General features: G+C 44.7%; 1 protein-coding gene and 2 long non-coding RNA genes across 4 annotated transcripts in view; 1 reads left to right on the plus strand and 2 right to left on the minus strand.

Moving 5' to 3' along the window:
- Positions 1-6,877: 6,877 nt before the first annotated feature.
- Positions 6,878-8,064, minus strand: LOC134287170 (uncharacterized). The gene is made up of 2 exons (XR_009997091.1): positions 7,223-8,064; positions 6,878-7,159 (listed from the first exon to the last, which is right to left on the minus strand). It is a non-coding gene; the product is annotated as an uncharacterized LOC134287170 (long non-coding RNA).
- A 2,398-nt stretch (positions 8,065-10,462) lies between these two features.
- Positions 10,463-27,294, plus strand: part of LOC109411069 (membralin) — a 237,071-nt gene continuing 220,239 nt past the window's right edge. Inside the window, exons 1-4 of one of the 2 annotated variants that reach the window (XM_062852282.1) lie at positions 10,463-10,770; positions 10,833-11,034; positions 11,115-11,304; positions 11,368-11,450. In XM_062852282.1, coding sequence (XP_062708266.1) covers positions 11,143-11,304; positions 11,368-11,450 — 245 coding nt within the window. In that variant the 5' untranslated portion in view covers positions 10,463-10,770; positions 10,833-11,034; positions 11,115-11,142. Of the gene's footprint in view, positions 11,035-11,114; positions 11,305-11,367; positions 11,451-27,294 lie in introns of both variants that reach the window. The other variant, XM_029880157.2, reaches the window with a different exon arrangement.
- On the minus strand, positions 19,675-21,486 carry LOC134288208 (uncharacterized). Its single transcript, XR_009997815.1, has 3 exons — positions 20,915-21,486; positions 20,698-20,852; positions 19,675-20,640 (listed from the first exon to the last, which is right to left on the minus strand). It is a non-coding gene; the product is annotated as an uncharacterized LOC134288208 (long non-coding RNA).

Consider the following 27,294-nt stretch of genomic DNA (forward strand, 5'->3'; position numbering starts at 1 on the left):
ATCAGGGTTTCTACTATTTTATGAGAAAAAAGCAGCAGTGTGACGAAACGTTTGAAATAATTTATAATCAACATTATGGCAGAAATCCTGAAATCCCAAAAGATCATTTGAGAGAACGGCAAGAAATTTTTCAGAAACTTTTTGAGAAATTTATAGATTACTTTCTGTAGAAGCTTTGTTTTGTTAAGATACAAATAGAGAATGTAATACTAGTAAAATTTTTCGATTGAATCCCCACTAAATTTAATTCCTTATGGCGATATTTATGAAATGTTCTGAACATTGAGCAAGAGATATTTAGAAAAGTATAAATTCGTTGGATCATTTATGATAAGAGTTTCTGTTCACACCACACTCTTGGAAATCAGGATTGGATGGATATTCCAGCAAAATTTTCTTAGTCTAAGGATTTCAAAAGCTTTAACAATTCAAGTACATATTTAAAATAAAATCTCTAAAAATTCTACCAAGAAACCCTTTAATAACTGTACCCCTCTCAACGGGTGATCCGATCGGAAATCATAGTTTTAGCAAAACAAATCGTTTTGCAAGTAGTAGTAACTGATTCATGAATTTCGTCAATTCCGTCATTCGGAAACTCATCCATAATAAATTGCATGTTTAAAAAATCGCTAGAAATATCTTATGATTAACATTTTATTCAGAGTTTTTTAAAGTTTTTCCATGGAATTATCTAAGAACTAAGAATAAAAAGCTCCAGGACGTCTTACCTTTTTTATTTTATTTTGATTTCTTACGACACACACAGTCTATCAAACAAATGATTTTCTTTACAAGATTATGTAAAATTTGACTACAAAATTCAATCAAATGTTTCTCCAAAACCTCCAGTAGACGTATGTTTGCAAATTCCATAAAAAAAGATTTCAGAATCACCAAGAAGCAATTGGGTTTTTAAATTAAGAAAAATGTATCGATTTTTTGATTTTATACGAAAGAGCACCTTTTTCTGAGCCACTATGATTTTTTTCATATTTTTAAAACTTTATTTTGGTACCTAAAATCAATTTCAAAGAGATTTTTAGAAATCACCTTTTGACAGCTGGGTAACTGTTTGACAGCTCCACCCAATACAAAATGCGACGAGGGGTGATTTGACAAATCGCTCCCATACAAACTTCAAATTGTTTTTTAAATAGGTTCCCGGGCACCAAATTTCATGAAAATTTGGAATTCGGCTCAGTTTCGCATGCAGATTCAGAATATGGAATTATCTCAACACCGCTAAAGAAGCCAATTATTTTAGAAATCTTGCCACTCTATCCAAAATTTTAGCCAAAAATTGATTTCGGGGTTAAAACAGAAATAACTTCAATTGATTGACTAAGAAATTCAAAAGAGGATCTTCTCAGTTTAACAAATGCGTATAGTGCAGTGCAACTTTAGCATTCCAAGCTAACACCGATTTTAATTAAGCACAACATTCCATAACACTAATTTAAAAACGTTCTTTTTTCTGGTTTCGTTGAGCCAAGGGGTAGTCACTCTACACAGTGTGCCTTGGGCACACCGGGCACACCAATGACACCGGCTGGCACAAATGAACATTGAACTGAAATTATGGGAAAACCATCTCAGCAAACTTTGAAACCAGGAAAAAAAATGTCCGGCTGTCAAAACGGAAGAATCATTTTGGCAAGAATTAGTCTTTTTTTACGTTTTCCATTGACCATTTTACATATATTTTTTCATATTTTAGGTTCAAAAACTCGAATCAACATAACGGACTGTTGCTTTTATTGGTTTGGTGATATGTCTTTGTCAATCGGTCATCATATGGAGACTACGTCGGTGCAGCATGATTATTGATCCCCATGGGAGGAGGCTCGTGAATACATAACTCCCACAAGAGCCATTGTTTGACTGCCCTTTGGTGTTGCCTTGATTTTAAGAATTAAATCGTTCTACCTTTACAAGTCTTTACCCGTTACCCAGTTCTACTACCCCTGAGGGCCACAGTAAAAGTAGTACTACTCAACATCTGTCCTAGAAACCTTTACGAGAACTTAAGTATTCAGAAGATTTTTATACTCAAAGTTCAACGTACCAGAACTTAAGTATATTCACCAGTTTTCTTCTCTTTGTCATGTGGGTCATGGCTTGGGTCATTGAGATCATAATTGACATAAAAACATTCCCAACCAAACTGAATTATATGGCCAAGTTACAGAAAATTTGGCCGAAAAAATCTCTCATGAGAGAGAAATCAAAACTACCAAAAATACCCAAATTCTTTCCTCCCAATTAGTACGCCTTAGGACAAAGGCATTTTACCGGACTGTCGTGGCGTCAGAACAAAAGATTTGGGTGTAATGCAATTCCGCGAATGACAAAACAGTTTTCACGGGTAGGTTTCATATATTGGGGATTAACACCAACAGAGGAATCTAGGGGCATCATGGTGTAGATGTATACATCACTCCTGAACCTAAAATATAAAATAAATAATTTTAATTGAGAAATCCAAAATATAACCAGAAAAACTTGCGGAAGCGGTTTTCATGACAGTAGACATTTTTATCCTTGGGTTCAATGTTTGCTGAGATTATGTTATCATGTTTTCAGTTCAGTGCATCCGTCATTATGACAAGCGTGGAACGCTGATCCTCGGCACCTCGGCACACTAGGGCACACCAGTGCACACTGGTAGGCACATTAAAAAACGTTGGCACAAATGAAATGTGTAGAGTGACTACCCCTTGCGTTGAGCTTCTTGTCTAAATGTTTGATGTAAGTGCATTTGAAATCCAATTCCGCAAAATCCGCGCCGAAATTAGTAAAAACGCGCGAAATCCGCGCGAAACGCAAAAACCGCGAAAAACGCAAAATCCGCGCCATCTGTAACAGCCCTGTCAGTGCTATCACTGTCGGAATTTCGCATCCTACAAGAGGAAAGTCACAGAATTTTCATCAGTATGGCATTCGCTCAAACGTTATGTATAATAAACTTACCTGCAGGCAACTTTTTTCGACGGAAATCGACTATAAACGAGATTTACGTGAAACTACAGCACAAGAAACGGGATTATTTTGTTTTGCACGGGAAAGATCAAGCACGTTTGTTATTGTTTACGCTTTGCTGGATGACGCAAGGTCGAATTAGGGCAGGGGGAGCGGAAGGGGTGGCACACGAAGAAAAAAATCGTCGTTCGAATTGTCCTTCGAATAGACCATTCCCGTCTGACCTAACCCCCCTTTTTTATATTTTTCTTCGAAAGACAATTGGTTTCCATGATCATTGCCGCTTTTGAATTTTTTTTATGTTTTCCTGATTTTCATACAATTTTTTGAAAACTCGAAAAATCTCTCCAATTTGATATAAAAATCGCCGTGCGAAGTAGTGTGCCCACCCCTTGTCTGTGGAGAGGGTTTTAAGTGTGGAGATTAGGTTCCAACCCTGTCGTCAAACTGACATGCTTGTTGACATGTTTACATTTTGAAATGTCATACCCGTTCGCTACTTGCCTTCGGATTAGAAACCAGTTTGGAATTATTTTTTATCCGTGATTCCGGCAAGGAATTCCGGTGCATTCCTTATTCCAATAAAAAGTTCAAGCACGACAGCCGATTCCGTTCACCCTCGTTGGTTTTACCGCTTCTAATCTGTACACGGACTCCCGCCAATCACACCCAAAAACGGTGATTGCTCATCAAACAAGCACACCACGGCGCAGCCAAAACATTGCAGCTTTCCACCGGACAAGACCTGAATCTTCCTATCTCGAATGTTGTAGATCCAGATCGGTTCTGATATGGAACTGAGACCAAGGTGTTCCCCCTGCAGAAACCGAGGGATACCGGTAGCAGCAGAAACGAGCACAGCAATAGCCGGAATGGAAATCTATTGAGAATGAAAAACCGATTGCAACAATTTGGCGAATCGGAACTGGTGAATGCCGAACGGCAGCAGCAGCGAAAAAAGGTACGATCCCGAGGACGATGATTGATAAGAAGCAGAGAACATGGGTCATGCTTCCCGAGGAAAAAGAAGCGAATGGAAGTGGAACTTGTAAGTATATTTCTATTTTGTTCGCATGATCCGTTTACTCACATATTTTCATGATCTTAATAGAATATCACCGAGGTCGATTTTAATGACGATCTGAATGCAGTATCCGGTCCCAGTGGTCTCAGTATCTCGGTCATGGATCGTCGCAGTTCCGTTCCGGCAGGGTAGCGTCAGGTGTACAACTTCCCCAACACATTCCACGCGTTTCGTTTTGTACGATTGTGTGTAAGAATCAAACTTTTGCTTTCAAAAATTATTGTTGAAAACAGTTGTAAATTATATACCAACCAACATATCAAAAGATCATATTTGAATAGAAAATTCAAGAGACCATTCCCGTCAAAAATTTTTATGTGCTCTACGGCTTTCCGACAATTTATTGAGCAAACTTTCCCAAAGAACCCATATGTTTTGAAGCCTCTAACTATTGAAAAACAATGAAAAACCTGCGAAGTAGCACTTTAGCCCTATAGTCTCCTATAATATATTTTTCCATAAAACCCGATGAGCCCCGTTCTCCTCTACGACTTTCTGGGAGAGATGCGGAGAATTTTCAATCAGCTGACTGTCAAATATGACGTTTGATATTTTTGTTTTGATCTGCTCCCATCCGCTCTGATCTGGCTCTGACCACCATAAAACAAATTATTCTTTGTCGAAGCTGCAAGATTATAGCTTTTTGTTGTTGTGAAAATATTGAATTTCGACAGAATTGCGCAAAAACGAGTAGCTGGCAAGCAGACGCATATCGCCATAGATCGCCATCGTCAGCTCCGATAGGTAAAAACCACCCCAAGGACTTCGAATTGCTGATCCGAGCTGCTGCTGCTGCTGGCCGGCATTGAGGACATGATTTTGATGGTAGCTGCAACGGCTGCCGGTGATGAAACTATGGCTGAACCAGGCTTATCCTTCTCAAAGCAGACGAATGGTCCTTATCGGAATTGTTCTGGGGCATGCAATCTGAGCACTCCCATTTGGCTGACTGTTGGCCAACCAGGGCCTTGGAGCCCGCATCCGTCAGAGTTGCTGCCGAAGTCGGAACTGATCCGAAAGAGAAAATCCTTTTCTGCATCCAGTTTGGAACCATGCGTGGGAGTTTCGCTGAAAACAATTTGTTTTGTCCTAATCGTTCCGCACCATGCAGGCAACAGCCGGTTTCAACTCGGGAACCGCGGAGCTGCTTTTTGGAGTATCCAGACAACTACCACTTTTCAGCGGCAATTGTGGATTTGACCGGGTAACAGGTTGCAGGGAACGCAGCTTTCGGTTTATCAAATTCCCTTGTTGAATTGTAATCCTCCCAGTTTGAGTGAAGACGGTCCCGTGATACCACTACTGTTATTGCCGAGGCTGTTGCTGCTTTTGCCATCGCTCAGCGGTCACGGATCACTGAATTCGAATTTGTTTCGAGATTTGGAAGCTATGCTGGAGCCAAAGCCGGCCAGTTTAGTGAACGACGAGTATTTTTTTTAACGATATTGTTGGTTGTTTTGAGCGTAACCTTTTTCGGTTTGGCGCCGGTTTCCGTCGCCTTGCAAATGGCCATCACGATGTTGAATTTAAGAACTGATTTCAGTCCTGCCAGTTGCACTTTCGGCAGGTTGACCAATGGCACGATGTCCCCGCGATCGGAATACTTCTCGGATCAGGTGCAAATTGTATGTTCAACGTTGTTGCTAGTGTCACCCGACTCGGCACTGAGCAGTTTGTATTGCGTCAGATAATTTAGAACAGTGGTGCTGTTGGATTCAGTAGCCATCCACCGAGCGGACTCAGTATTGCTACAGAGACGCTTTATTTGCAGCAACTGGGGACAAGGTTCGGAATTGCAGTTCGGTGCTGAGTGGCTGGAGGAGCTGGAACTTCCGGTGGCACTCATTGATCGACTGTACGGTGTCCGGGGACTAGATATTCGGATGCTGCGGTTCATTCTGAAATCTTCCTCGTTGAAGGACTTCTGGTCCTGGTCAAGTCCGGGTACCTTCGAGGACGTTAGAGTTCTGTTCAAACTTAAACTGGTTCCCAGCTTTCAAGCTTCGGTCAACGGGCATAATTTCCAAGATCCGTTTGGCCGTATTCGAGAGTGCTGAGATGTCTGATGCCAGACTGGTGCTAGATGATCAGAAATTCGGAAGGAACGACGACTGTTATAGGCTGACGTATTCTCCTCAATAGTTCCTTCCGTGGAGCGGATCTGGTGTGGTGGTTAGAACACAAGACTATCACGCCGAGGACCTGGGATCGAATCCCACTCTCGACATACTCACAAAATGTGGGTTCTTTCTTCGGAAGGGAAGTAAAGCGTGGATCCCGAGATGAACTAGCATAGGATTAAAAATCTCGTTAATACAGACAACAAAAAAAAATAGTTCCTTCCTCCTGTAGTTGTTATTGCTGCATCTACAAAGGGGACCTCCAACCAAAGATCGGTGCCGGGGGTTCCGTCGGTGGACGATCCACTGCCATAGGTGGAATAATCAGACGTTTTATACTGCTAATTTATCGGATACCATTGCGCTGTTGTATCGATACCGATAATAGAGGTAATAAAATCTGTCGCTTGTTTGTTCTTTATTGAGTGATATTTATCTACTTCTGTTGTCGATTAAGATTCTTTATGTACCAAAACGAAGATTATTACATTATATATCATGATATACCATTTGTCTCATTAGTATCTAGTCAACGAACCAAACCGGACGTTTTCTTTTACTCTGCAAAAGTAGCAAACTTCTTGGCTTAAGTCGAAAGTTGCGTTTTTTTTTGCGACGGTTTGCTTGACGGTTTACAGTTACGCTGTTTGTTTTTCTTTTTCTCAAAGTAAATAAAAATGTCCAATTCCCATGCAATTAGAAAGCACAAATTGAATTTTCTATTCAAATATGATCTTTTGATATGTTGGTTGGTATATAATTTACAACTGTTTTCAACAATAATTTTTGAAAGCAAAAGTTTGATTCTTACACACAATCGTACAAAACGAAACGCGTGGAATGTGTTGGGGAAGTTGTACACCTGACGCTACCCTGCCGGAACGGAACTGCGACGATCCATGACCGAGATACTGAGACCACTGGGACCGGATACTGCATTCAGATCGTCATTAAAATCGACCTCGGTGATATTCTATTAAGATCATGAAAATATGTGAGTAAACGGATCATGCGAACAAAATAGAAATATACTTACAAGTTCCACTTCCATTCGCTTCTTTTTCCTCGGGAAGCATGACCCATGTTCTCTGCTTCTTATCAATCATCGTCCTCGGGATCGTACCTTTTTTCGCTGCTGCTGCCGTTCGGCATTCACCAGTTCCGATTCGCCAAATTGTTGCAATCGGTTTTTCATTCTCAATAGATTTCCATTCCGGCTATTGCTGTGCTCGTTTCTGCTGCTACCGGTATCCCTCGGTTTCTGCAGGGGGAACACCTTGGTCTCAGTTCCATATCAGAACCGATCTGGATCTACAACATTCGAGATAGGAAGATTCAGGTCTTGTCCGGTGGAAAGCTGCAATGTTTTGGCTGCGCCGTGGTGTGCTTGTTTGATGAGCAATCACCGTTTTTGGGTGTGATTGGCGGGAGTCCGTGTACAGATTAGAAGCGGTAAAACCAACGAGGGTGAACGGAATCGGCTGTCGTGCTTGAACTTTTTATTGGAATAAGGAATGCACCGGAATTCCTTGCCGGAATCACGGATAAAAAATAATTCCAAACTGGTTTCTAATCCGAAGGCAAGTAGCGAACGGGTATGACATTTCAAAATGTAAACATGTCAACAAGCATGTCAGTTTGACGACAGGGTTGGAACCTAATCTCCACACTTAAAACCCTCTCCACAGACAAGGGGTGGGCACACTACTTCGCACGGCGATTTTTATATCAAATTGGAGAGATTTTTCGAGTTTTCAAAAAATTGTATGAAAATCAGGAAAACATATAAAAAAAATTCAAAAGCGGCAATGATCATGGAAACCAATTGTCTTTCGAAGAAAAATATAAAAAAGGGGGGTTAGGTCAGACGGGAATGGTCTATTCAATGTTCAACAAAAATCACAATACATTTTTCAAGATTTTTTAAATTGGGTTTTTAAATTAAGAAAAAATCAACGATTTTTTATTTTTAAACAAAAGAGCATCTTTTTCTGAGTCACTATGATTTTTTTTCAGATTTTTAGAACTTCTTTTTGGTATCTAAAATCATTTTCATCGAGATTTTTTGAAATCATCTTTTGACAGCTGGGCAACTGCTTGACAGCTCCGCTCAGTACAAAATGCGACGAGGGGTGATTCGACAAATCGCTCCCATACAAATTTCAAATTGATTTTTAAATAGGTTCCCGGTCATCAAAATTGATGAAAATTTGGATTTCGGCTCAGTTTGGCATGCAGATTCAGAATATGGAATCACAGACAAACAGACGTAACTCTTAGAGGAAATTCATGAAAAAAATTTGTCCGGTGTCATTTTCATGAGCACACTGCCACCTGTTGGTAGAACCGCGCGCGACACTGTCGGCCATGATGGATTTCGATTTGACGTTTTGCTGACACGCACACTACTACACAAATTGCCTGTAATTTTCGTTTGCATCATTCAGCGACGTGTACACTCGCAAACGTCAAAGCGATAGAACACTAGCGCATCTGGTGGAACGATCGCGCAAATCAAATGAAATTTGAATTGATCGTTAAATGCATGTGCCAAGCCGTTTTGAAGAGTGTTACCAGCGGCGTCATGGTCGCAATTTTTTCCGCAGTCAAGTTCGCAGATTGTGAACAATCCTCGGTACTCACTTTACGTAATTTTTGTTTAGTCCCTTACTGTCTGAGCTGTCAGATCAGTGTAACACGCTAAATAAAATTTACACAAAAGGAAATTTACACGGAAAAAAATACACGGTTATGAATATTTATTGGGTACCGGACAGGTCACCGAAAATTTGATCGTTTTCTTTGGTACATCGAGGTCTTGAAATTAGTCTATGGTGTTACGTCTGTTTGTCTGTGATGGAATTATCTCAACACCACAAAAGAAGCCAATTGACCCTCATAATGAGCCATTTTACGAAGTGACAACAATGTTGATGATGATATTGGTTTTCACGGGTTATTGGACACTACCTCCTGTCAAAATTCATTCATAAAATCGGCTCGTAAAATAGACTATAGTAATTTTCACCGCAAGCCGCCGTTCAGTGTACACGGAAAAATATTATAACCCAAAGAATAAGTTTTAAAAACTCAAATTTGGCTAAACTGCTTAAAATTTTAACTCAAAGTTGGGTTGTTTTCTCCCTCGCCCCACCGCAATGTTGTCGAAAACAAAGAGAGAAGCACCGACGCATCCGCTGCTCTTCCGTGGAAGAAGCCAAATTTGGGTTTTCTTGAATTAACCCAAATTTGCGTCATTTGAGGCCTCCGTTGGGTGAAAATAACTTACCGCTGCGTTAATTTTTTTGCCGCTCTCAAACGAGAACTACTCACTCACCACTTTCGCTGTTTAACGCAAATTTGAGTTATTCCACGGAAGACCGGGATTGCGTCAAAACAACTTAAATTTGGGTTGATTTGCAGTTCAGTGTACACGGAACTACAAATCAACCCAAATTTAAGTTGTTTTGACGCAATCCCGGTCTTCCGTGGAATAACTCAAATTTGCGTCAAACAGCGAAAGTGGTGAGTGAGTAGTTCTCGTTTGAGAGCGGCAAAAAAATTAACTCACTGGTAAGTTATTTTCACCCAACGGAGGCCTCAAATGACGCAAATTTGGGTTAACTCAAGAAAACCCAAATTTGGCTTCTTCCACGGAAGAGCAGCGGATGCGTCGGTGCTTCTCTCTTTGTTTTCGACAACATTGCGGTGGGGCGAGGGAGGAAACAACCCAACTTTGAGTTAAAACTAAAAGCAGTTTAGCCAAATTTGAGTTTTTAAAACTTATTCTTTGGGTTTTAATATTTTTCCGTGTAGCTTTGGTTCCGTGATTGCAACGAACCGCTGTAAAAGAACTTATGTTCCACACTTCTGTAGATTCAAGTCGATGCGTGGATCGTTGATGAACCATGGTTCTTTGCTGCAAAAATGACGTTTCAAAATACAAACATAACAGTCCGTGGACTTCCACAGCTTCCTCCACGAATTTACCGTTAAAATATGATAAAATTATTATTTATGTAAAATTTTCATCGGCATAGATTTAACATTATTATTTTTCTACTAGGTATTGGAAACTTTTTCAAAAATTAACATCAAATTTCCGATTTTTTTTATATTCTAGTAACTAGACAACTGCAAACTGTTTGCAAAAATTGCGCCATTTGAACGTTGCTGCGTTAATTAACTAAATTAATTAAAATCGGCGCGTTGTTTTTGGTTCCGCCCCCGCCTGCAGGATAGACGAAAAAGCGAAAATCGAAAACTCTTGCTTCTTGCACTGGTGTCTGTGCTACTGGACTTGGACTGTGATGTGATCATTGTCGTGTCGTCGTCGTGGTTGTCGTCGCGGATTGTCAGAAAGTTGAATTAAAAAATAAAATTTATTTTTCTGCGTTCCTCCGGAAAGGAAAACACGGAACATTGCCGTCGGAATATTGGTCGAGTTTGCGAGCGGAACATTCGCGGTCGTTGTCGGCTCGGGAGTGAACCGGGGAGACCCGTTTGCGGGGACAAAATTAGTCGAGTGCGCGATTGTTTTGGGAAGTGACAGGGAATTTTCATTCGGGCTCGCGAGCCCCAAAGGTGAATAATTTTTCAAACGTCGTCGATTCGGGGACTAGATTGTGTGTTTGCAAGTTTTCTAGATCAACGAGTTTCGGTTCGATTTCAAGATCACGTATCGCGGTGACGATTTTGTTGCAGTGATTGTGATTCGCTTGCGAGGGTTTTTTGATGTGGTTCGATTGCGTTACGGCTGAACAAAGCTGCTGAGAAGTGTCACAAGAACGAAGTAAAATCGATCGGTCGAAAGTGAGGGTAGGGGAGAACCGAAGATAACAAGCCAAGGTGACTGATTCATTTTTGTTAGATGTTTGAATATTTCTTCAGCTAATTATGCTACATCACTGTCTTTTCGGATTTTCCAGGATTGTGTTATCGATCTGGTGAACGGTCATGGCAGAGCCAAGTGCAGGGCCACCTCCACAGGAACCTGCTGCTGGGGGACCGGAGCCAGCCGAAGCGCCCCAAAACAATAACAATGCCAACAATAATAACAATCGTGGCCAAGATGGACCTGTGCCTCCCATGATGAACCAGCGAGGCAGGAATGCACAGGTAAGTACCCGCATTAGACGTTCCATAGTATCCAAGTATCCTAATTAATTTTCATATTTTTAGAATCCACTGATTAACGTTCGGGACCGGCTGTTTCATGCCCTGTTCTTCAAAACGGCCATCGCTTATGCCCAGATGGTCCCCAAGTAAGTTAAGACACCAAAAAATATCGTTCTTTCGCTGCAGCTGCTATACAATAGCGATTCCAATTGGATTGGGTGTTTTGTTATCCGGGATAGGTGTGGAATTGGTTACCCTGTTTTTGGCAGTGGTCGAACTAATGGGAATAATTTGAGTTTTAGATTTATTTATTGATTATTTTTCATAAACCTTTGTCATTACTTACATAAATTATATGTGCCAAAAGAAGCGGAACATCTAAATTTGGGTTAACCCTAAACTTAAAATCGGCGATACATTTTGATCCGTTCTCTAAATTTAATACATCTTCTTGTGTCAGATAATAGTCTTGTTCGCAGGTTGAACTTGCTCGAAGTTGCTGCATCTTGCTCTTACCCATTAGTCAACAAACGGGTAAGAGTAGGATGCAGCAACTTCGAGCAAGTTCAACCTACGTCGTTGAACAGGACTAATGTCAATAGAGCTTGCTGACGTTCATTCACCTCTCTCTTTCAACACGCAGAAAAAAGAGGCTTATTTAAAATAATAAAACGCATGGTTGATTTTCAAACTGAGCAATTGCTTATTCCAAAGTTATATTTCTTTGTTTTTGCTTAGAGTTTATCGATCAAAACAATCAATTCCCATCATTCCATATAACGATGAAAACTTCATTTGTTTCAACAAAATGGGCACCATAAACATGGCCCGGATGCACTCACACATCTTAAAAATTCTTACCCCAACATCGCCACAACGAAGAAAGTGTAGCAAATCCATCACTCCAACTTCCAAGTGCAGTTTTGGCCGTGATGGATAATGCGCAGGTACTCAAGACAGCATCCTCAAAAAGTTGGTCGGTTTCGCTTTTTTGCCTTTTTTTATTCGTTCTCGCTTCCATCCGCTTGCCGAGTGTCTAAAAATAGATTTCCGAGCTGCCGCAGGAGCTGCCGTCACCAACACAATCACATTCCGGTTTTGTTAGTACCAAAAGTGCAGTCGTTTAAAACAATCTGTCATTTTATGTTGAAACTACCAAATATCAGTTTGTTCTAACAAACTATCAAAAATTTCGTCAAATGAAAATATTTGTATTATCAAACAATGGAACAGTTCAGTTTAAACTAGAAATCAGTTTGTCGCTATAGCAAACTGAAAAATTGGTTGATTTGAACTAGAATTTAATTGTGTTTGCAATTAATTTTTCTGCGTGAAGCTTGCAGGCGGGATAGGATTTGTATTCATCGGGAAACCTTTCCTGATGACAACAAATCCTATTCCGCCTGCATGTTTGAAAGAGAAAGGTGAATAAACGTCAGCAAGCTCTATATCTGAGAAAGCTTCAAATGTTTTCCTTTCTGCCCTGGTCCGCCTACCTTCCACGCTGTCCTATCCGGAGCTCTTGCGAACACCAGCTTCACAGGGTTGTTGTCCAGCATTCTCACAACACGTCCTGCCCAACGTATCATTCCAGCTTTTGCCACATTCGTATGCTAGGGTCGCTATAGAGTGCAGCGAGCTGGTGGTTCATCCTTCGCCGTCACACACCGTTTTCCTGCACACAGGCAAAGATGGTCCTAACACTTCGAGTGCTTGCATGTCCTCCTCGAGCATAGTTCAAATTTAGTGTCCGTAGAGAACCACCACTTTTAGGGCCTGTCCAAAAATTACGTTGACTTTAATAGGGGGAAGGAAGGTATTTTTTTATAGAATGGGGAAATCATCTCAGATACCCAAAAGATGGATGCACGGGTTATGTGGGAGCTCAAATCACTAAAACCTCAGTCTCTCGTTCTTACCTTCGCGGTACGTCCGTTAGGGATGACTTCGAGAAAGGGAGGGCCGTACATGAGTACTCTGGCACTCTCGATGGCGGCCAAGACGACGCTTTACATGCGTCTTTACGTCTAGCGCAACGACCGCGCAATGGACTTATCCACCGATGAACCGAATTCATCGCGGTCCGAGAATTTTGACACTAGAGCGGGGTCGTTTCCAATCAGAATCATTCAATTCTGATTGGAACGACCCCGCTCTAGTGTCAAAATTCTCGGACCGCGATGAATTCGGTTAATCGGTGGATAAGTGGGAGCGGGACATTTGGCATAAAGTCATTTGGCATAACGCCGTTTGGCATAAGGTCATTTGGCATAAAGACATTTGGCATAACGGTCATTTGGCATAATGGACATTTGGCATAATCGAAATGCACCCTTCTTTGTTATGCCAAGTGTCCATTATGCCAAATGACCGTTATGCCAAATGGCTTTATGCCAAGTGACCTTATGCCAAACGACCTTATGCCAAATGACTTTATGCCAAATGACACAGACCCTGGATAAGTCCATAACGAATTCCCTTTCGCTTCTACTGGAGCGCTATGAACTTATCCACCGATGAACCGAATTCATCGCGGTCCGAGAATTTTGACACTAGAGCGGGGCCGTTCCAATCAGAATTTAACGATTCTGATTGGAAATGGCCTCGCTCTAGTGTCAAAATTCTTGAACCGCGATGAATTCGGTTCATCGGTGGATAAGTCCATAGACGAGTGCACCGATAAACTGAATTCATCGCGGTCCGAGAGTTTTGGCACTACAGCGAGGTCGTTCCCAATCAGAATTGTTCAATTCTGATTGGAAATCTTTCACTTCTGATGGAAGCGACCCCGGACCGCGATGAATTCAGTTCATCGGTGCACTCGTCTATTACTGCTGTTCTTGGTTACAGCCCTAATGGACTTATCCACCGATGAACCGAATTCATCGCGGTCCGAGAATTTTGACACTAGAGCGGGGCCGTTTCCAATCAGAATTGGACGATTCTGATTGGAACAGACCCCGCTCTAGTGTCAAAATTCTCGGACCGCGATGAATTCGGTTCATCGGTGGATAAGTCCATGGACTTATCCACCGATGAACCGAATTCATCACGGTCCGAGAATTTTGACACTAGAGCGGGGCCATTCCCAATCAGAATCGTTCAATTCTAATTGGAAAGACCCCGCTCTAGTGTCAAAATTCTCGGGCCGCGATGAATTCGGTTCATCGGTGGATAAGTCCATGGACTTATCCACCGATAAACCGAATTCATCGCGGTCCGAGAATTTTGACACTAGAGCGGGGTCTGTTCCAATCAGAATCGTCCAATTCTGATTGGAAACGGCCCCGCTCTAGTGTCAAAATTCTCGGACCGCGATGAATTCGGTTCATCGGTGGATAAGTCCATAGTGCTTCCATCAACAGCCGAACTGGTTATCCGAAAGCCCAGAGTTATTCGGTTTCTCAGTATAGACCGTCAGTCTCGCTAGAATGATCCGCCAGACGTAGACGGGGACGTCGTCAGGTGGCTTCCAGGTGTTTGGGCAGTAGAACCTGTATTTGCATTTTCCAGCTCTCCTGAAATTCGCCTCTGTCTAGGCACATCTGCATAGCCATTCGGAACATGTCAGTTTGTCGCTCGCCGCCTTGCTTTCGTCGGTTTGACCAAAGGGACATGGCCCATTGTCTTATGTCGTGGTGCGGCAACAACGTTTCCATGATTTTCTGCAGCATTTCGGGGGAACGTTTTGGGGCCCTGAGGGTGCCAAGATGCCAGCCATTGCATGAATTAGTTATATTGTGAGGCATGCACAATCATACACTATGCCCAGGGAGTCGAGACAATTTTCTCGACCGGAACGGGAATCGAACCCGCCGTCTCCGGATTGGCGATCCTTACCCTTACCCTAGGCTAACTGGAGACCCTAGACCTTTAAAAAAGAACTAAATAAATGTCACTTTAACTGCTTATTGGTTACCTGGGTAATATCAATATCATCAGCGAAACCAAGCAACTGAACGGACTTCGTGAAAATCGTTCCACTCGTGTTTATCTCTGCTCTCCTTATTACACCCTCTAAAGCAATGTTAATCGGAAAGCACGAACGATCATCACCTTGCCGTTACCCTCTGCGAGATTCGAAGGGACTCGAGAGTGCCCCTGATACTCGAACTACGCACATAACTCGATCCATCGCCGCTTTGATCAATCGAATCAGTTAATCCGGTAATCCGTATTCTTGCATAATCTGCAATTGCTGGCCTTGATCGATTGTATCATACCCCAATTTAAAATCGATGTACAAATGATGTGTGGGCGCATTGTTTTCGCGGCATTTCTGCAACACGTGGCGGATAGCGAACATCTGATCCGTTGTAGCGCGTTTACCTATAAATCCAGCTTAATATTGCCCCACAAAGCATTGATAGACGGTGGCATAAAATTTGAAGAAGTATCTTGTAGGTAGCGTTCAGTAGTATAATCGCGTGGTAGTTCCCGCAATCCAACTTGTCGCACTTTTTGTCGCACACACGATACTTCCATGCTCTCATCAGTGCTTCTTCACCGTATTTTAGAAGCCTGGTAATTGATCTGATCCAGCGGCTTTGTTGTTTTTCAATCGGCCAACCTCCTCCTCAATCTCTTGGAAGTTAGGGGTTAGAAATCTCTCGTCTTAGATCGACGCCACCTTCGGTGCTTGCAACGTCGCCATTGAAGTGCCCATCGTAATGCTGCCGCCACCTCTCGACCACCTCACGCTCGCTCGTGAGAAGATTCCTGTTATTGTCTCGGCCCATATTGGCTTGTCGCACAAAGCCTGTGCGCGAGCGTTTCAGCTTCTCGTAGAACCTCCGTGTGCCCCAAGCGCGATTCAGCTCTTCCATCGCTTCGCGATCTCGTTCTCCTGCTGGTGCTTCTTCCTGAGGAAGACTGACATCTGTCTGTTTCGCGCTTGTCTATAATGTACCTTATTCGCCCTTGTACGATGTTGGAACATTCTCGCTCATGGCATTCTTTTCGTTTTCAACTGTTCACAACCACCGTCCAATCGTTTCTGTGATTCGGAATCGCGAAGCCTAGTGCTGCAGCACAGGTACTACCTATTGCGGATCGGATGTCCGTTCAGCTATTATTATTATTATGTCTTTATTATCGAGACTTTCAGCCCAAGGCTGGTTCGTCTCCAAGGCGTTCAGCTATCTTCAAGTGTAGCTGCACCAAGCTGCTCTTCCGTTGGTAAGGCCACTGCTAAATAACTGCTGCGCGTGCCTTTGAACATTTCTACATTAAGGAGCTGCTCGATGTTGACCGCGGCGTTCGACTTCGACCCGTGGTTATAACTGTCGAAAATTATGAGTGCATGTATACAGCGACTAGGTAGTGATCCGAATCTATGTTCGAACTACGGTATGTATGGGCATTGATTAAATCCGAAAAGAATTTACCGTCGATTAGAACGCGGTCAATTTGGTTTTCTGTTTGATGGTCGGGTGATCTCCAGGTTGTTTTATGGATATCTTTACGGGAGAAGAAAGTGCTTCGAACTACCATACCACAGGAGTTTGCAAAGTTTACGCATCGCTGCCCGCTGTCATTCGATACGGTTTGTAGGCTGTTTTGCTGTCTGTACATTTCCTTTCTTCGCCCTGGGCTGAAAATCTCGTTAATTAAGATACATAATAAAAAAAATCCTCTCTTCCTACCCGCGCGTTCATGTAGCCAACAACGATTTTCACGTCATAAGGCGAGCAACTATGGACTTATCCACCGATGAACCGAATTCATCGCGGTCCGAGAATTTTGACACTAGAGCGGGGTCGTTCCAATCAGAATTGAATGATTCTGATTGGAAACGACCCCGCTCTAGTGTCAAAATTCTCGGACCGCGATGAATTCGGTTCATCGGTGGATAAGTCCATCGTATGTTTGCTCTAACTGCGCGTAGAACGCTTTTTTCTCGTCATAAGATGTTCTTTCATGTAGGCAGTGCATGTTGATGATGCTGTACTTGAGGCAGGGCCGGATTAAGAATTGTGGAGGCCCGGGGCCGGAGCGAATGTGGAGGCCCCTCGGAGGTACAAATGTGATGAGCAAAAAAGTTTTTCTTTGTTTTTGATCAATAAAGTTAATGTTTAGCAAGCATAAACGATTTTTGTGGGGCCCGTAAAATGTGTGGGCCCGGGGCCCAGCCCACCTGCACCCACCCCCCCCCCCCTCCAACCCTTGGAACGACCTTAAACCCTCGAGCGATCGCGCTGTTGTATTTTGTACAACACGTTGAAAAAATCTCGCTTTTTGTACTCAGCACCAGTGTGGTGCTGACCCAGGTCGCCAACCGCGCGAGTTACGGAAGGTTAACGTTCAACGTGTACATCCTTGCGTTGATCGGCTGCCATCCAATCACACGTCGCATTTTGAACAACAATATAAACCCTGTTCCCAGTTCATTGGTGACGCCACAGTTTTGGTAGAATGAAGCCTGCTCGAGGCCCGCTTTTCCACACTTTGGGGGCGTCCATAAATGACGTAGCTTTTTGGGGGGAGGGGGTGTTTGTGATTTTGTGACGAAGTCAGCCCAAACATTTCAATAGGTCCTATCTGCATTTGAGAGGCTCTCTTTGTTCACTTTCTCTTTCAATTATTGCAATGTAATGGTACACTTTTCAACTATTTTTGCTGTACAAATAAAAAAAATATATTTTGACCATCGTTCAATGCAAGGAGACAATCATAATACAAATAAACAGCTGAGATATTAACGAAAGAGAGGGAAACCAAAGCGAGCATCTCTTCTGCATATAGGACCTTTAGACATGTTTGGCCTGAAATGTGACGATAGGGGGGTGTTTATGATGTGCTACGTAGCTTTCTACTAAGCCCATAGAAAAAAAGTATTTCGTAATTAATAAACTTTTTACTTGCATTAAGTATCATAATCTAGTAAATATAAAAAATATGTTGCATGAATTATTTTTTTCTATTCATATTAATGTAAATACATACAGTACTTTTTCGATTATATCACGAATGAAAAAAAATTTCGCGTGATATATTGGAGCGTGATATAATTGAAACATCTTTTTTTTCGAATGCGTTTATTAATCAAAATACACTTGCACACAAAAAAACAAACAAAAACGAACAAAATATCAAACCCGATAATGGAAGTCCAATATTCTTGTATGTAATTATTTTTAATGTCTCTGTAAATAAGATCAATTAATAGAGGTATTATGGGCACTTCTACACCATAGTTTAACTTCATGGAACGATGTTTCCATATGTTGTCGATTTCTAATCTTTACACAGCAAAATAAGGCAATCCATGACGACATATCGCGATGGGGGTGACAGCTGAAATTGTAAATACAGTGTACGTGCAGCTTAGCAAATTTTCGTCGAGTGTTCTCGGTGCTTAACAAATTCCTTTGTGTTCAACTGTCACCCCGAAATACATGGTAAACAAAGAAAATCAGCTGATCGCATCTGTCTCATGGATTGCCGTATAAAGATAATTGCTGAAATTAATCGTCGAGTAATTAACATTTTCAAAAGTGTTTCCAGAAGGTTGGGAATTTCTGGTTGAAAAATCAAACTTTGACATTTTTGCGATATTGTCGCGTTACGCTTTGTTGTACAATTGTCTCGAAATTTTAAGGTTCTGTCTTTAATTTCTGATCGTTCGATGTGCTGGTTGGCATTGATTGAACAACATATCAATTTTTAAAAGCCCATAAATTTACAAAATGTTAGCGAAGTGAAACCGCGGGTCCCGACATGAACGAGCCTTTGGTTGAAAAGCTCGTTAATAATAATTAAAATACACAAAAAAAATAAACCAAAGTAAGATTCTAACTGAAAACCCCTTTTCTTCTTCTACTTCTTCTTTGTGACTATGTTCCCAATGGAACTAGGGCTGCCTCTCTTCAACTTAGTGTTTTTTGAGTACTATCACAGTTATTAATTGAAGGGTGAAATGGGAGAGCGTCCAGGTGCATTTTTGACTCGCATTTTTGAGAGCATCAATCTCGTCATCCACAAAACGCCCGAAAACGAAAATGCTACTCAATGTTTATCACGAGTGAGCAAGGCTACTCATTGCTTTTTCAGCTCTGTTTGTTGTTTAGATGACGAGATCCGTGCTTTCGGTATTTGCAAGGCAGCCATTGTGACGGCCATCTTTGGATTCGCTCATATATGTCCTTACATACCTGCCATTGTATGAATTTGTATATTGTGGGGCAAGTACAATTATACACAATTCATAGGAAAGTCTAGAAAAGTTCCCGACTGGAATGGGAATTGAACCCACCCGGTAATCCAAAACCTGATTCACAAAGGCTAACTGGAGACCCCTGATGGAAAATGTAACGCGTAGAGTTAACGCATACAGACCGGACTCGATGCAAAGCAAAGCATTAGAATGTGTGTTGCAAGTTCCCCGGTAGCGGATAGAGCAAAATACCGTTAGCGAGGCTTAAAGAACAAAAACCGCAAACACTGAAGGGCAAAGGCTCAACGCAAACCACAAAAACATCAAATCGCAGATCAATACATATATTTGGGTCTACCCATCTTCCTCTCTAGCTTATTGGCTTACTAGCTAAACATTTGGAGTTGGCAATCGCCAAATATGATCTTAAATGCTAGCACTTATCTTCTTGGGGCGTCCCCCATGCCGCTCCGCCGCCAACGCACTGGTCATCCGCTGACCCATCATCGCTGTTCGTACACGTCCTCGAACCGTCGGGAATTTGGCCCAGCGGTGCTTCTCACCGTGCCACGTCGTACCGTCGAGAGCGCTCAGTCGATGTCGGACCGGAGTGAGTACGTAGGTGACGTCCACTCACCCTGATCGCAGCTCGTTTAGCGGACCCGGGCAACTCCGTGGATGGAATCTGTTGGAGCTACCCTATTCACCGCTGGCCTCCGCTGTTTATCCTCGGATCTTGTTCCTGTCGAGCGAAACCGGCCGAATCCACAACCGTAGTGGGAATTTTCGTGTCGTCCACTCGGCCTCGATGTCGAAACCGTAATCGGGAATGCCCGTGCCGTCTCCTCCGCAATTTCGGTCGTCAAGCCGTCAAGTCACCTGATGCGAACACACCGTAATTGGACCTCTTCGGGTCCACAGGCTTGCTCACCACCTGATCTCTCCGAATTGTCCACCGCTGGAGCTGCACGATGCTGCTTCCGTCTCGCGAAGCGAAACTGGAAATAAAGGTGTAAACAAAGGCCCTGCGGCCACCAGAGGGTTAGCCAATTCTTGATTTCAGGATGGTTCTTCCTACTCACTTCCTACGGAAGGCCTCTGGTCCCGCGCAAATGCACTGCCCGACAATATGGCGTCGCTCTTGTGCGCCTTCACCCCAAGCGGTGCTTCCAGCGTTGTTTCTGCCGAGTGAAGATTTCATCAGTGTACATTCTCTGGGTCTTGAAATTTTAGCTTACCGGATGGAATTGTCGGATCCGATGCTCTCAGATGTGTGGTGGTCGATCTTATCTGCCAACCGATCGGTAGGTTGGATTTCGGTGCGGCCAACGTTTTTGGAGGTTAAGCAACACGTGCCGTAAATAGGCAAACACAGCCAACTCGTCCCGTCGTCCTACAATGTGAAGAACACCTCACTATTTTGCCGCCAAACGACGATTGGGTTTTGTCACTCACCTGCGCAGCACAAGATTTGATGGATATCTTGCTGTTTTCTCCGCTAGAAGAAAATTTGGTTGCTGAATTCGAGCTGCAGATTTTCACTCGCGTGGTCGCGTCCAACGCGATCGAACGGACGGAGACGATTGGTTCTGACGGGATCACAAAAGAACGATCGAGCTCTGCTGTTGTCGGTTTCGCCTGTGTGTGCGTTCCAACTCGCCGTCCGGCGGCGCTTGTTTTTGCGTCGTCGCTTTGCGAAAGGCCTTTATGTTGACAGCTATTTGAATTGGTCGTTAGTGCTCGATTTTCGAGAAATGATGTTGGCGTGCGTGGCGGATTCAGCTTAATATAGTTTTCTGCTTATTCATTGTGTTCACATGTTGATTCTCTAATTAATATAATCTCAAAACAAACTTAAACGTAACACAACTCTACCGTAGCGGAAGAATTTTTCATAAATCGATGATCAAGCGATTTATGAAAAATTCACAAAATCTTCACTCATCCTCCTAGGATGATGGTCAGAGACAAGTCGGTCAACCTAACTCTTGAGCAGACCTCAAGTTACATCTTTTCCTCAACTAAACCCAAACTCATACGCAAGCCTCGGCTGCTTGCCAAATCTTCTCTATCCTCCAAACTGCATAATCCTAATGCTAACTAAACTTCACGCCAGCTGCGCCTGGCAAAATCTTCGACCTCTCAAATCGTCTCTGACCAATGTCCTTGTCCAGCTTCCACGAATCCTACGGCAAACATTCAAATCGGATTCTAGCCTATTCTATTGACTAAAATAGGCTTAATCGCACACAAAACATTAAGAAGCTATATTTACAGACTATCTACAAGGACAAATTTGGTTTGTTCTGGTTTGTGCATATTCTGAGAAAAGAAAAATTTACTAATCTAAATCGTCATGAGCCCGAGAAATAGGGTTTTACCGCGCCCCTGGTCGCGTTACTTTTGGGATGAAGATTTCATGACGACCCCCAGATCTTTAACCCTTGGCCACGCATTCGAATTGACTGGAAACACTTGAGGGTTCGTGTGCACCATTCAGTCGTGGATGTGCTTGGATTGCCGAGATCGTGTTCTCTTCCTTCGTAGTGGTGCCACTCATAGCTCTGTGTTAGTGAGGGTGGTCGAATAGTTGATGATGGGCTCGATTTGTCTCGATCGGCTAACGGCATGACCACTTGGTGTTTCGGTGTGAGGGTTCCTCGGATGTCGTTGCGCTTCACTCGATGTCCTGTTTGTTTGGTATCTGGAGCCTCCCTACTCAACGATGGCTTTCAGGGTCCCAGTCTCCCTCGCCCGCTGTAGGCTGTTGGTTGCTGCGCATCTTCGTCCTGGTATTTGGAGCCTCCCTACTCACTACTGTTTTCAGGGTCCCAATCTCCCTCGCCCGCCGTGGGCTGCCTGCTACGTCCTTCTGCTCTCTCAATGCCCTCCAGTTGCTGTCTCACTGCGCCTGATAGTGGCCGTAAGCTTCGACTCCGCGCCGAACCGATGTTTGGTCGTCGATCTCCGGGTCTCCACTCCTCCTATCAGAGAATACATCTGGTGCGTTGACGAGATCCCTGTGTCCCGTTTCCAGAATCACAGGGTTGCCATTTCTCTCGATTGGCGAACGGCTCACGGTACACCTCCTGGCGCGATGGAAGTGTTTAGGTACCGCATGTTGATCGCTCTTTGTAGTCTGTCGATTCGCTGGGTTGTTCGTAGTGGTGTTTGGAGCCTCCCTACTCACTGCTGTTTTCAGGGTCCCAATCTCCCTCGCCCGCTGTAGGCTGATGACTGCTGTGCTCTCTGTACTGGTATCTGGAGCCTCCTTACTCACTACTGTTTTCAGGGTCCCAGTCTCCCTTGCCCGCTGTAGGCTGATGGTTGCGGCGCTCTTTGACATGGTATCTGGAGCCTCCCTACTCACTGCTGTTTTCAGGGTCCCAGTCTCCCTCGCCTTCAGTAGGCTGTCGATTCGTCCTGGTGTTTGGCGTGTCTTCGTCCTGGTATTTGGAGCCTCCTTACTCGCATCGCTTTCAGGGTTCCAATTTCCCGCGCCCACTGTAGGCTTTTCTACATCCTCCTGCTCTCCCAAAGCTCTCCAGTTGCTGTCTCCCTGCGCCTGATAGTGGCCGTAAGCTTCAACTCCGCGCCGAACCGATGTTTGGTCGTCGATCTCCGGGTCTCCACTCCTCCTATCAGAGAATACATCTGGTGCCTTGACGAGAAACCTGCGTCCCGTTTTCAGAATCACAGGGTGCCATTTCTCTCGCTTGGCGAACGGCTCACGGTACACCTCCTGGCGCGATGGAAGTGTTTGGGTACCGCATGTTGATTCTCCTACTTGCTACTCTTCGGCCTTCTGACGGACCGGGTGAAGATATCGCAAATCGTTCCGTGCTTCCGACGAAGATCGTGGTCTACACAAAGCTGGCTGATCTGTCAAGGTGGAGAGGTAGTCGTAAAGAAGTTTTTGCTCATCACACCTGACTTTCTACCATTTTCCCGTTTGTTACGTGTTTTTGGAGCGTGGTACTCATGGTTGACAGGCATTGCCTGCGGACATAGCTTTAACATAGTGGAACCTCGTACGGATGTACGGAAATCCTTGCCGTCGACTCACAATCGGTGTTGCTGTGGTGGAGCAGTATTGCGACAGCTTCTCACCCTCAGCGCTCGTGGTCAAATCTCCCAGTGATTGGTGTTTCTGCTTGCTTGACTGCTTCGTGGTTGACAGGCACCGCCTGTGTACATAGCTTGAACAGCCCGGAATCTCGCTGCTAGGAACGACGATTCCCGTAGATGTAGTCGTCAAATCGGTGTAACGGAAGTGCAGAATCCGGTTGGAACTTCTCCGCCTTCCTGTTCGCTGTAATAATGCCCAATTGTGGTGTTTTCTTCAGCGTTCGCTTCTTCGTTGATAGGCACCGCCTGTTTGCATAGCTAGCACATATTCGTTTAGTCCGCCTTGATGTCCTTCGCGTGGTATCTTCCCTTCTTGCCGCTCAGAACATCTTCTAACACGTACAGGTTCGTCCCGATGATCTCCTTGACGATGGCCGGAACGAATTTCGGCTCAAGCTTGCTGTTGATTTGGTCCGCCTTTGAGGAGAGTACGAACGATCGCCGCCAAACCAAGTCTCCGACTTTGAACGCAACTGATCTTGTGCGAAGGTTGTATCGCTGCTTCGCCCGCTGGTGGCTGTTCTTAATCCGCTCGATGATTAGCTTCTGGATTCGACGAATCGCCGAGAGTCGTAGGTCCTGCGCTACCTTCGGGTCTTCTGGTGTGTTGAGCTCCTGCTGCGTGTACAGATCCGTGTGCAACAACAGATTTCGTCCAAAGTTGGCTTCGTGTGGACTAACGCCCGTCGCTTCGTGCCGAGCAGCGTTTATAGCCGCCGTGATCGCCGGTAGCTTTTCGTCCCACTCTCTATGATCGCCATCCAACAATGCCCGGATGCAGGTTACTACGACGCGGTTGACGCGTTCGGCGTTATTGACCTGCGGACAGTAGAACGCTGTCTTCATGTGGCCTATCTTGTGTTTCGCTAGCCAGGACTTGAACACCATCGATTCGAACTGTTTCCCGTTATCGGACAGTATCAGCCGCGGCCGAGAGAACTTCAGACAAACTTCTTCTTCCAGGAACTCCACCATCTTCTGCGAATCCGCTGCGCGCATCGGCTTGACAATCACGTATTTGCTGACCCAGTCGACTACTACCAACAGCACTGTGTTTCCTCGCTTGGAACGTGTGAGCGGACCGACAAAGTCTACCGATATCATCTCCCAAGGAGTCTTCGCCGGCTTCGGGTTCCCCATTTGCGGCATCATTCTTTTCCCCGGTGCCTTGCACGCTTTGCAGGTCGCACAGTTCATAACGTAATCGTGAATCTCCTGTTGCATCTGTGGCCAGTAGTAGTGGGCTTGTAGCTTGTGCCAGGTCTTGTAGAAACCAAGATGCGCTGCTGCCGGTTCGTCGTGGAATCTTCGGATTAGCTGGAACCTCTCTTCTTTCGGAACGACTTGCTTCCACTTATGGTAAACTGCTCCCACTTCGTCCTTGCAACGGCAGTTCTTGAATAGCGTGTCGTTTGCTATGCGGAAGTCCGGGAACTTATCTCCTTCGCTCTTTACTCTGTCCACCAGCTTCCTGTACCACGGATCTAGGACTTGGTCTACCGTGAAGACTGCTTCTGCCACCGTCCTCGAGAGAGCATCTGGAACAACGTTGATGGAACCCTTCCTGTACCGGATCTCGAAATCAAACGCGTTCAGACGCAACAGCCACCGGCTCATCAAAGCCGTCGGGTTCTTCATCGACTTCAGGTAGCTGAGTGCTGCATGGTCACAGTGGACAATGAACCGGATTCCTTCTACGTAGCCTCTAAACTTCTCGATCGCTCGGATCACTGCGAGGCACTCCCGCTCCGTGACCGAGTACTTCCTCTCCGATGCTGACAACTTCTGCGAGAAGTAGCTGATGGGATGTTCCTCGCCGTTGATCTCCTGCGTTAGCACTGCTCCGATTGCTGTGTCGCTGGCATCGCACGCTATGGCGAACGGTTTGCTGTAGTCCGGCATCGCCAGTACCGGTGCCGAAACCAGAGCTGCTTTTAGCTTGAGGAACGCTTCTTCAGCTATCGGATTCCAACGGAACTTGGTCTTGCCTGACGTCAAGTTTGTTAGCGGAGCTGCTAGCTGCGAGAAACCGGCGATGAAGCGTCGGTACCAGTTGCAAACACCGAGAAATCGCTGCACTTCTTTGCGTGTTGTTGGAGTCGGGAACTGTACGATCGCTTGGATCTTCTCGTCGTCTACACGCCAACCTTGCTCGTCGATTACGTAGCCGAGGTACTTCATGCTCTTCCGGCAGAACTTGGACTTCTCCGATGAAATCGTGAGATTCGCTTGGCGTAGCCGGCGGGCTACTTCTTCGAGCAGAGCGATGTGCTCTTCGAATGTTTCGGAGCAGATGATAATGTCATCCAGATAATGGAAAACCAGCGGTTCTAGATCGGCGAATAGGTGGGTCATAAGTCTCGCTAGGGCTTGACTTGCCGTACACAGCCCGAAAGGCACCACCTTGAATTGGAAGTGGCCTCTGGATGGAACGGTGAAGGCTGTCAGTTGTCTCGAACCTGGATGAAGTGGTAGCTGCCAGAAGGCATCCTTGAGATCGATCGAAGAAATGTATTTGCTGCTTCGGAGGTTGTTGGTGATCGCTGCAATCTGGGGTATCGGATAGCCCTCGTTCACCATGATGGAGTTGAGGTGACGCGCGTCCAGACAGACGCGATACTGCCCAGTTTTCTTCTTGACGGCGACCAGCGGATTGTTCCATGGCGAGAACTGCGCCTCCTCAATGACGTCCAGCGCTATCATCCGGTCGATCTCTTTGTTGACCTCCTGTAGAACATACGGCGACATAGGGTAATGCCGTTGTTTACGGGGCGGTGCATTCCCCACATCGATTCGATGCTCGTACAGCTTCGTGCGTCCTAGTCTTCCCTCTACCGCTTTCGGAAACTTCTGGATCGCCTGCTCTAGGCGCCGTTGTTGTTCGGGGCTGAGCTGCTTCATCTCCTGGTCTTCGCTGATCTGGTCTTCCTGCTTCGCTTCTAGTGTGCAACACACCGCTTTGACGCCAAATTTTTCCCAGAAGTTCATTCCTAGGATGACGCAGTCTGGAATCGAAGGTACCAAAAGCACTGGAAGAACTTCGTTGCGGTTGTTGTACACTATTGGGAGATAGACGAAATGCGAAATGTTGTGTCTTGTGCCGTCCGCCGTTTTTATTCCGCCGCTGACGGTTCCTTTCTGCAAACCGCAGTCTTCCGCCAGCTCGACTCTTTTTCCTCCTAGTAGGGAGCAGTTTGCTCCGCTATCCAGCAAAGCTGTTAACTCCTTGCCCAGCACTGATATGACGGCGTGCGGTCTATTGTCACTTCCGGGGTTGATAATGATCGAGTTGAGGTTTTGAAATTCCGGGATGTCGGAGGGGTCTCCGAGATTTTGCGGAGAGCTGCTCCCCTCTATTGCTGGTTCTCCGCTGGGTAGTTTAACGCGTCCGTGCGACACGTGAAGCAACTGCGCAACGAGTAGCCCTTCCGTCCACACCGGTAGCAGAAGAGAATGGCTTGCGGTTTCGGACAGTCCGTGAATCTGTGGCCTTCCTCGTCGCAGTTCCAGCAGAGCATTGCTGGTCGTTGATCGTTCGGAGCTTCTTCCTGTTGTATGTGGCGATCTTCCCGTTGCCTGCCTGGTTCTGGCAGCAGACGTTGGCTTCTTCGGTTGTTGTCGCTCTGATCCGAACTTGGCATCCACTGTCGTACTTGCCAGCCCTGTGCTCTTTGCGGCTGTTCTTGCTGCTGTTGTGGTGGCCGAGT

This window comes from Aedes albopictus, chromosome 2 (genome assembly GCF_035046485.1).
Source record: "Aedes albopictus strain Foshan chromosome 2, AalbF5, whole genome shotgun sequence".
NCBI classification, from domain to species: Eukaryota; Metazoa; Arthropoda; class Insecta; order Diptera; family Culicidae; genus Aedes; species Aedes albopictus.